Source organism: Nelumbo lutea, chromosome 4 (genome assembly GCF_056320005.1).
Source record: "Nelumbo lutea isolate HS-2025 chromosome 4, American lotus-T2T, whole genome shotgun sequence".
Classification (NCBI taxonomy): domain Eukaryota; kingdom Viridiplantae; phylum Streptophyta; class Magnoliopsida; order Proteales; family Nelumbonaceae; genus Nelumbo; species Nelumbo lutea.
In genome coordinates, this window is record NC_142687.1 from 10,931,000 (window position 1) to 10,942,057 (window position 11,058).

General features: G+C 38.8%; 2 protein-coding genes and 1 non-coding gene across 3 annotated transcripts; 2 read left to right on the plus strand and 1 right to left on the minus strand.

The window, feature by feature from the left end:
• The first annotated feature begins 1,190 nt into the window (after positions 1–1,190).
• TRNAP-UGG (transfer RNA proline (anticodon UGG)) lies at positions 1,191–1,262 on the plus strand. The gene has a single exon. It is a non-coding gene; the product is annotated as a tRNA-Pro (tRNA).
• A 173-nt stretch (positions 1,263–1,435) lies between these two features.
• RPL12-A (ribosomal protein L12-A) lies at positions 1,436–2,260 on the plus strand. Its single transcript, XM_088984287.1, has one exon. The coding sequence runs from the start codon at positions 1,521–1,523 to the stop codon at positions 2,088–2,090; it is 570 nt and encodes a 189-aa protein (XP_088840413.1). The 5' UTR covers positions 1,436–1,520; the 3' UTR covers positions 2,091–2,260.
• Positions 2,261–3,975: 1,715 nt separating this feature from the next.
• Positions 3,976–6,253, minus strand: LOC148853889 (putative nucleoredoxin 1). Its single transcript, XM_088941402.1, has 4 exons — positions 5,940–6,253; positions 5,338–5,817; positions 4,735–5,214; positions 3,976–4,642 (listed from the first exon to the last, which is right to left on the minus strand). Exons 1-4 carry the CDS (start codon positions 6,021–6,023, stop codon positions 4,193–4,195), a joined length of 1,494 nt encoding a protein of 497 aa, XP_088797528.1. The 5' UTR covers positions 6,024–6,253; the 3' UTR covers positions 3,976–4,192.
• Positions 6,254–11,058: the final 4,805 nt, after the last annotated feature.

The window sequence follows — 11,058 nt, forward strand, 5'->3', positions numbered from 1 at the left end:
CCATTTAAATTATTTGAGAACTAAACATTTTTAAACATGAAATATAAAATGTTTATAATTATTAGTTGATTTGTTATCATTTTATTTAATGTTTAACCACCGAAGTTCATTGCATATAAATTTTTATTATATATATATATATATACTTCTATCATTTTAATTTGCGACTATGATATGAAAAAGATATGACATCTGAAAAACAACTGATCAATAAAGTGGATCATAAACCTAATATAGCAAATAAGGTGTTCTTTATCAAAATTCATGGATTGTTCTAAACTCTTTCCATACCATATCTTTCCCGCATCATAAATTTACTCTAATATATTATTATATGAATTTTATCAATTTATAAACTTTAAATAGATTTATTCTTAAGCTTTGAGACTTATGCCTTGAAACGCCTCGAGGCATAAATGCATAATACACCTTTAGTATTAAGAGGAATTACAACATGAGAATCAGATTCTAGAATTGGTGTCAGCCATCGAAGAGTGTGTCCCGTCAATCTTAAAGAAGGGTAATGTGGAAATATATTGGTCGATCTTCTGATTTCTGATTTCTGATATGCTTGGAACAGGACTTGATCATAGGTCAATGTCGTTGCATACTCCCAACCCCTGTGGTTTTGCCTTTGAGTAGTACTCCAGCGTGGGAGTGCAGCACTCCAATTGATAATAGAACCCTTTTCACAATTGATCTTCACTCAACCTTCTGGCTCCAATCCTCGAGGGGTACGTAAGTTTCAGCTCAGACAACAGACGAAAAGCCGATCATCCCTGGCCTTGGAAGACTTCCCAACAAATTGATTGCATGTAGTGCGGCCTTTGGTCATCTTGGACGGTTCGTATCCATTTCCATGAATCTTTCGCCAACTGACGTCCATACGCCAACTGATGGTGGTTCAGTTGGTAGGTTTTCTGACTCGTCGGAGTAGACCTGGGATGAAATCCCGCTGCCATTAGGGGTTGGGGGGGTTTATCCAGTGTTGTGTAGTCCATGAAGCGAAAAAGAAAAAAAAAAAAATCTTCTGATCCATACTCTAGAGCATTTGCCATCTGGTTTCCTGAGCAATTTTTCTTCCACCATTTTTGTCTATTAGATTGTAGAAAATCGAATTTTTAATGGGAGTTCAGAATAGGCATCGAACAATTTGAATATATTTTAATATGTCAATTTTACTATCAACTGGGCATTTGGTCTAGTGGTATGATTCTCGCTTTGGGTGCGAGAGGTCCCGAGTTCGATTCTCGGAATGCCCCATTTTATATTTTTTATCAGACACGTGTCACGGGCCGAAGCCGGAAATCGGAAATGACTGCAAAAGAAAACGTCGTTAGAATTTTCTAGTAAACTTACAAGGGTCTAATCGTCAATGGATAAAGATAGAATGGCACTTCCGTTAATTTGGTTGTTACAAATGCTGAAATGCCTTATCCTATCTTCTTGGTTCTTCCATTATCTCCATCGTATCAAACTATCAGCCATCTTTGCCCAGGGAAAAGGGGGAAGAAAGAAAAATGGCATCGACACTCTCAACACTTAGCCTCCGTTCTCCGTCTCATTCTACTCCCTACTATGCTTTTCCTTCCCACTCATCCACCATTTTTCCAAGGCAAAACCTAGAATTCCCAATCCGAAGCCCTAAACTCGCCCGCAGAGCCAACTTCCTCCCTCCCATTTCCGCCGTCGCTGTCCCTGAGAAGATTGAGAAGCTTGGGACAGAGCTCTCAAACCTCACCCTAGAAGAGGCTCGCAACCTCGTCGACTATTTGCAAGATAAGCTAGGCGTCTCCGCGGCCGCCTTCGCGCCGGCAGCAGTCGCCGCAGCACCTGGCGCTGCAGCGGAGGCGGGTCCTGCGGCGGTCGAGGAGAAGACCGAGTTCGATGTTGTAATCGAGGAGGTCCCCAGCAACGCCAGGATCGCGACGATCAAGGCTGTAAGGGCATTGACGAATCTGGCGTTGAAGGATGCAAAGGAGTTGATTGAAGGTCTCCCGAAGAAATTCAAGGAAGCAGTGTCTAAGGAAGAGGCGGAAGAGGCGAAGAAGCAGCTCGAAGAGGCTGGAGCGAAGATCTCCATTGTTTAGAATGATCATACCCGCGGTGAATGTCCCTCATTTTTTTTTCTCAGGTAGAACAGTTCTGGGAACTACACTGTTCGTGCTGATTTTCTGTTGTATTTCTTGTTAAATTCGCCTCTCGTTGTTTTTTATTTTTTCGGAGATTTTGAATTAATTAAAATGTTTTTTTTATGCTATCATGAGTCCTAGTCATGTTTAGCTGCAATGGTGTGGCTGAGTCCTCAATTAGGATGAAAGTTTATCCATTCTTCAGACTTCAGATTGCAGATCAGTGTAATATAATAACATATCCCCATTCGAAGTTTTTGTTCAAGGAATCATTTGTCCACTTCAATTCCTCCATTATCTTTCCAACCAAAAACACCCTAAACAGGCAAAGATTGAGGGGATAAAGAGACTAGTGGTCTATTTTCGGATACGTGATCAATCTTACGGATTCACCATTCGCTGGACGGGCATGAATTGGTCACGTCACATCATCCCTCCATGTAATAGAAACTTGTAGTTCGTCTTCATCCAGAGAAGAAACCTAATTCATAACACTAGAGTAAACTATAAGCCGGTAATGTAAGCGACTGTGTGCTCGTTCTGCTTTATTCGGTCGTAGATCGGGCAATCGTAATGTTTATGACGAACGGACATGTTCTTCATATCTAAAACCAAGGGAAGTGTTGGGAAGAAACTACACAAACTATTTCTCTCCCAGAAATAAAATCTTGTAGATATTCAGCTATCACAATTCCAAATAAGATATTAACAAAAACAATCATAAGCCAAAGCAAAGAGAGACACACACGATATTTAACGTGGAAAATCCCTCCAATGTGAAGGGTAAAAACCACGGGGCTAAGGAGACCTAACCAAAAATCTCCACTAATAACTTGAGGTAACAATTACAGCAATTCAAACACCACAATATGCTCACAAACTTAGAGTAAATACAGATTCTCAAACATACAAACGAGAATACCAAAAGCGGTAAAAATAACAGTCAGAAAAACTCACAAACACGGCTACTGTTCATGCCACAACATGGAGACCTTCACTACTCCAAATCAGATCTACACCGTTCCGATCGTAGGTCTGTGAGTTTCGAACAATCCCACCAAATTTCAGCCAAATCGAACCACAAATGACCCTTGATCAGAATAATTGATGAAGACTACCGCGAAATGTTTTCTTTTCCCAAACAACTACGAGTTGCTTCTGTTCGACCTCAAATAACCGGCGATTCAGAGCTCCGATCAAAGATCCGACCGTTCAGAATGAAGAAAAATGAGTTATCCACTTACTATCCAAATTTCTGCTCGATCGGACGATGGATCGTAAAGTTTCGGCCATTTGATGAACTCTGCGCACTGAGAAATCTGCACAGTATTTCGATTTCTCTCTTTTTTTCTCTCTTCAACACGCCGCGCACAAAAGAAAATCTAACCCTAGTTTTTGTTTTTCTTTTTTTTTTTTTTTTGAAAAAAAAAAAACAGTTGGCTGAAAGGAGAGTGGGCTATAATATGAGTCAATATCCCATAATGGGCTGGGCCCAACAGGAAACAGGGCTAAATCAAGTATACTTTCTTCAGGGATGAGTGGTGTAGGATTTCAGTCTTTAAGTCAGTTGGAAAGAAGTAATTCCTTCATCTCATCTTTGATGAATTATTAGATTGTAATGAAACTGTTTGAACTTATCCCTGAATAAAATGAAACAATGTGCTTATGCCAATGTATTGGTGATTAGTGAGGGGTGAGATCCTTTATCTTAATTCATTCAGGGAGATTGTAATCATCTAACTTATATATATATATATATATATATATATATATATATATATATATATATATATATATATATATATATATATATATATATATTTTATCAATAAGAACTCAGATATTTTAAAAGATTATTTCATTTATTTTATAGCACGAGCAAACATTCTTGGATTTAACTTCCATCAGAATTCAGAAGAAGATTAGATAGAAGTGAGAAATCTTCCCTAAAAGCTAAAACCATGGCCTCATCGGTCAACACCTCCCTCGTTACTTATTTTTTTCACACTCCACATGGTAACATGACAGGGTTAGACAACGCCAAGAGGGAACGAACTAACTCAAGCTTTACGGCAAACCTCTCCGTCACAGACCCACCCGTCCTTTGCTGCTTCGAGTCGTTCCTCTATCTGCTTCACATGCTCATCAGTGAAGGGATAGGCAGCTGCGCCGTGAGTCATCAGAAGATCTCTCGCATCCATGGTGACGGTCCGGCCACTGGGGCCGATGGCTATGACAGTAGGAATACCCTCGATCTTGAACCAGCGAGACAGAGACTGCTTTCTCTCATCACCATAAGGGAGTGCCAACCACGGCATGCCAGAATAGAAATCGTCGAACGACTTCTGGTCACGATCACTGGATATGAAAATTACTTCAAATGCATCATCTTTGGCTTTGATTTCATGGTATGCCTCGATTAGCTTTGGTAGGAATGCGCGACAAGGAGGGCACCAATGTGCCGAGAAGTAGAGGAGAATGTTCTTCCCAACAAGTTGGGACACCTGAACCTGAAAGAGCAAATCACCAAGTAATTAATTTTATACAAGAGACAGGGTTGGGAGTAAAACCACTATCCACTAATAAGGGATCATTTTACTACCTTAGCATCACCTTTTCCGATCACAAAGTCTCGATCAGCAGAGACCAAAATTGACTCCAGAGTCTGAGCTTCCCGTTTTGCCCTCTCTATCTCCGCAAGCTCTTCCAACTTTTCCGGCGAGAAGGGGTAAGCTAGAATACCGTGATCTTCGACCAGTTCGGCAACGTTGGAATTGATAGTCTTTCCATCAGGCCCAACTATCACCAGGGTCGGAAGAGCTCGAAGCTCGAAGTATCGGATTAGCTTTTCGCACAGCTTGTCCTTAAATGGCAAGGCGAACCATGGCATGCTCTCAAAGTCTTGTCTGAAGGATTCCTCTTCGTAATCTAGGGAGATCAAAACCACCTCAAAAGCCTCTCCATTCTCCTTAAGTTCCCTGTAAATTTGAACGAGTTTTGTAGTAAATTCGAGGCATGCAGGATGTGAACCAACCGAGAAATATAGACCCACCATCTTTCCTTCAAGCTCCGATATGGGTATCTGATGAGCAAAGAATGTACCTCGGAATCAATTAAGAGGCTAAAACAGTAAACCACACAAGTCATAAGCAATGAATGATTCACATGTCCACCTGAGATGGGTGTGGGCTTATTGACTTTGTACCTTGTTTCCGTCGTTGGAAATCACAAAATCGCGGGAACTGGAAGCCAAAATGGAGCGCAAGGTCTGATCCTGCTTGGCTGCTTCTTCTTCCTCTTTCAACAGCTTGATCCTTTCCAGTGTAAAGGGATAAGCTTCTGCACCATAGTCTCGGACAATCTGGACGGCGCGTTCGCTCAAAACTTTTCCGGTTCCATCAAGGACCACAAGGTTCGGAATCCCCCTCACCTGGAACAATTCTTTAAGACGTTGACGGGCACCCGAATCCGCAAAAGGAATGGCGAGCCACGGCATTTCGGAGAAGTACTTGCCGAACGAATTATCGTCTCTGTCGGAAGAAACGAAAACGACCTCGAAATCGCCTTTCGAGGAGAGCTCTTGGTACACCTCTGCTAAGATTGGGGTAAACCGTCGGCATGGACCGCACCATGAGCCGGAGAAATAAAGCCCCACGGTTTTTCCGGTGAGATTATCAATTTTGATCTGTGGATATGTAAAGTTGTAAACAGAAGATGACGTTTCTTTAGCAGTGGAAGAAGAACACATGATGCACATTCATTCATCAGCTGGGAACGAAAGAAAAGGAACAAATGAAGAGACGATACCTGGTGGCCGTTGTTATGCACGAGGAAGTCCCTCTCTCCAGTGCTGAGAAGGGAACTCAGATCATGAGAATCGCCTTTAGCCATCCGTGCTCCTTGGGTTGTTTCAGACTTTCAGTTTGATTGTTTTCACCAAGGGTAGAGTCTCTTTCTTGTTTATAGGTAGAGAAGCTGAGAAGTTTCTTTGCTTTTGCTGCAGGAAGGGGACCCAATAAATAAATAAATTACGACGACTTCAGAGTCAATTGCTTCTTGGATATATTCTACAATAGTGTAGAATATGCGGTGGTGACGAGGAAGGCCCAGCAGTGGTACATTAACATTAGTAAATAAGGCATTACTACACATTTATTTTCTAAGGATATCCTTCTTAGAGGCTAATCTATTTCCCTTCATCATATGACTCACGGCCATGGCTGTTCTACGACTGCCTTTGAGGCAATTTTTGGTTTCACAGAAAATAAGAGAGAGTTTAAGGAAAGTTCTTATAAAATTTCTTAAGAACTTTCCTTCAAATTTTCATTTTTGCGGGTTGCAATTGGGTCAATCTTATCCACTGAATCAGCCTCCATGTGAATACAAGTTGGATATCCAATTTGAAGAACTCAAATCTATAAACCTGAACTCCCATACCAGAATCTAGATCCATTTAAATTCTAATAAATATTCAACCTGGCGTTCACATCTGCACCCCACAAGGGCACGCCCCTCAATGCCCCATATCATATCCCATCTTATATTGGGAATATCTCCCAATAACAAGTACAAGAGGTGATGAGATATCACTGGGAGATGTTACCAATACAAGGTGAGGATGTGCTATGGGACATTGTGGGGCGAAGATGTAAATTCTCCTTGAATAATTATTTATATATATATATATATATATATATATATATATATAAAAGAGAAACAAAAAAATGGACAAGTTTGTAGATGTGGCAGGGCATGCAATCTATAATCTTTATTGACTAAAGGGTTGTTGACCTTTATTCAAGCATCGAGATTAATTCATTGGTATTTGGTGGTGGTTTGTCGATAATACCTAATATTCCACGTCCCAATCCGACATTTGATTCTACTATCTTAGATTCAGATGAATCATATATAATTTCAGATTGAATTTGGATGGGGTGAATAGATTCCAATTAAAATTTTGATAGGATTCAGATAACCCCCATCCGATCCGATAAAAATCCAATTTCAATGTATAATTATATATTAATTTATTATATAGTATAATTATATGTTTATATGTTATATATAATTCTGTTGATGCCAAAGTTTGCAACAAAGATTAACATGGAAAGTTGCTAGAGACATAGGCTGATAGAATGTTACCTCAGCTAAAAGCGTGTCATTTGTACAAAGGAATGTTAGAGGCCCTAGAGCGATATCTTGAACGTCATGTTAATAATGTCAAAAATAGAGAAAATGAGTTGAAGAACTCGATTAGAGATGATATGAGGTGAGGTGAGATGAGATATACCACGGTGTCCAAGTGTGTGTCTTATGTATAGTATCTAGTGTAGTGTAACGAAACAAAGAGGGGCTTACTTACTTATAAGAAAGGAACTTCACCCAAGAATGGGCACGTCATCCACAAGTGGTTGGAAGTAGGTCCGTTTATTAATAGGGGTGTCAATGGTAGTCAAAAATCTGATTTTGAATTCGAGATTTGACGTAATCGAATCGAATTCAGATATCTTTCTCATATTTAATAATTAATCATATCCGAATTCGTATATGACCTGATTCAGTTTGATAAATATTCGAATTTGACCGATTATTTAAATTTTATATATAATGTATAAAATTTTTAAATGGTTTATATAACTTATATATATAATTAAGTTATATAAACAATTTATATATTTATGTACTTTATATAAATAAAGCATATATTTTATATATTTATTAATTAACTAAAATGATTAATTGGTCAAATCCAAATCGAATCGAATATTTGAATATTTAATCGAATTCGAATATTAATTTTCAATATTCGCCGGATATCTAATCAAATTCGGATATCGGATTTTCTAATTGGATTTGAATTCAGCTATTGCCTTATTCAATTTGAATTGGATCCGTTTACCCCCCTATTGTTACACCTTGGTTGACACATTATGTGCATATGGTAGGCAATGGGCCTACTTTGAATGCAGCATTGATGCTCTAATAGATGTCCATGTGTTTGCTTTCTCGAATATACATATCAAGAGCCAGTATCAAGTCGACCTAATCATGTTGGGTCAGCTCAGCTAAGTCAACTATGTTTAGGTGAGCTCGACTAGATTGGTTCAGCCAAGTCAACTAGGCTTAGGTGAACTCAACTTGGCCGGTTCAACCAAGTTAATTGGCTCGACGAAGTAAACGGATTTTAGGTTAGCTCGACCTTCTAAGGTGAGTTTGGTGAGGTTGGCTTGACTAGGTCAATTGTCTTGGCCATGTTATCTACTATCAGTTCGGCCAAGTCAACTAGCTCATCGAAGTTAGCTTATCTTACGTAGGGATGCAAATAGATCGGATCATATTCGAATTAGGATATATTCGAATCGGATCGGATCTGATACGACTCAATATGAATTTGAATCATCGGTAAGTTGAATCTTTGGATTTAATATGATCTGATTTGTTTTCTTTAAAAATTAATAAATTATTAAAAGAAAAATAAAATATACTAATTTAAATAAAGTAAAAACCAAAAATACATGTATTTTTTTAATTATTTTCATCATATATATACATGTTTTTTATAAATAATATAACAAATTTATAAAAATATAATATAAAAATATATTTATAAATAAATAAATAACATATATATTATATATATTTATATATATAAATATATAATATATATCAGATAAGATATTCTTGGATTAGATAGAGGTGATCCAAATTCGACCAAATAGGATCGGATCATGATCCGGTCCCATTTGCACCCCTACTCCTAGGTAAGTTTGTCCTTTTAATTACTCTTAGGTCAATTAACTACTTTGCTCCCTAGCCTATTACCACTTGACGATTCTAACTAGTGGTCAGTTTTGGTCATATCAATCATAATATATTAAAATATTTATTCGTTTTCATTGAATTTTAAGTATTGTTTTAAATAAAAGAAATTTAAAACCTTGCTTTGAATAAAAATTTAAAGCCTTTAATGTATTTGGTACATAATTGGGTTTTTAAAAAGAGCCCGAATCTCTTGCCCATGTCTATCGACATAATATCACAATCACACATGGAGAACATCTCATCCTCCTACATAGTATTATGAAAGGAGAGATGTTCTCAATTCATGGGGGTAATGTGTTGTGAGTAGAGATGGGCAAAATTCTCGTGGACAAGAGATTTGAAATCTTTTAAACAAGACATCTTTATATGAGACCAGATCTGCTCCTCACACATAGCACCTCACAGGCACATCCAACCATATATTGAAAATATCTCTCGTACTTATGTGTTATTATTTACGGGAAATGTTTCTAATGCACGGTGGGATGTGCCTGTTAGGCGCCCTGCGTGAGGAGCAGATCCCACCTCTCTTGATTGGGTCTAGAGTAAGTCCATTGAAATTGGATGAAATCCAAAACCCGATGAAAATCAACTCTAATAGTCTAATGCATTATTCATACATCCTATCATAGTTCGTATGGGATTTGGATGTCATTAATTCTTTAGGCTCAGTTCAAAAGAAGTATAAATGCAAATTTATAGAGTGCAAAACCTTGTATATGTATATGTACAATACATATTTGTATTTGTACTCTTACCAAACTGAGTCTTATGGACATTTAAAATAAAAAAAAAAATTCTTTATCAGATTAAACTTGGATTTAGATGAGGAAAAATTCCGACCTTAGCGATTAACAATTTGGTTCCCGAAACTTAAAATACGACGATCCATTATTCAAATTTTCAATTGGCGACAATCCGATAACCGGCATTAATCACTGTCGGTAAAGGCATAAAAAGACGCAAATGCCCATCTTATTTTTGACATCACCACCGCCGGTGTATCGCACATGGTTCCCAAAACTGGGCTCCGACACCATCTCAGAGTACGGTTATAGACAAGACGCCACCACCATTCATCAAACAACTATGGATGAAACTCTTCTTAGACGGCCACGCTAAACCCAGAAGGAAAAGCGAAAGAAAATTTTAGAAAGAAAAAACACAAATTGAATCCAAAGTTTGTCATTTTCTTTTTTTTTTCCAATTAATTACAGTTAATTCTTTATTTTTTTCTCTTTAGTTTGCATCTCTCTCCACCTTTTTATATAAGAAACGGAAGTTTGAACAAAAGTATAGGTATTAAATTCACATTGAAAACAAACTCTATTTTGTCAATTCCACAGAGGTTCATAATAGTCACCGTTACCATCACCGATCACCGTCAGCGAGGTAGGTAGCTACCATTACTAAAGTCGCCCTTCATGTCTCCATCCTACCCAAATGTTGTCGAGCAACCGATCAAAGACACGTGTGATTCTTGGGATAAATTTTCGATTGTTGAATCCAATACATGCACTGACTGCATTCCTCAAGTACTCGCCGGAAAACCTGGTCCACATCCACCGGAAGAATGTCGGCCGGAGGAGTCCACGAGAAAAGACATGGGCTAGAGGTAAGCCCAGGCATCCTGCTTGATGAGGCGGTTCTTGATGGAAATCTCATGGCCGGACTGAGAACCGGGGCCGGTCGGAGACTGGACTACTGCGCCAGGGGATGAAAGCATCAAGTCCTTCAAGGAAGTATAAGTTTGTGATTGTAAAGAGACAAGCTCGAAATCAGTGGGCAACGACAACGACTTTTCGCCGTTGGGAAAGCTTGAGCTCAACACTGGGGGGAGATCGAGCTTTGTGTGGAGCAGTGAAGAAGCTATCAAGTTCCTCCGTTGGAGTGCTGACAAAGTGTCTGGTTTGATTGACCCCATCGATATAGATAGAACAGAAGAACAGAGCCCCACAGACAGAGACACAGAAGAGGTTTGAATAGATTTCACCTGGTTTGGCTCAACCGTCTTCGGCTGGGACTCACTCACCGGTGGAGAATCCGGAAGACATGGTTTTTGGATTATGGCTTTCTGCTGCTTGCTCTCTCTTTTGCTGTT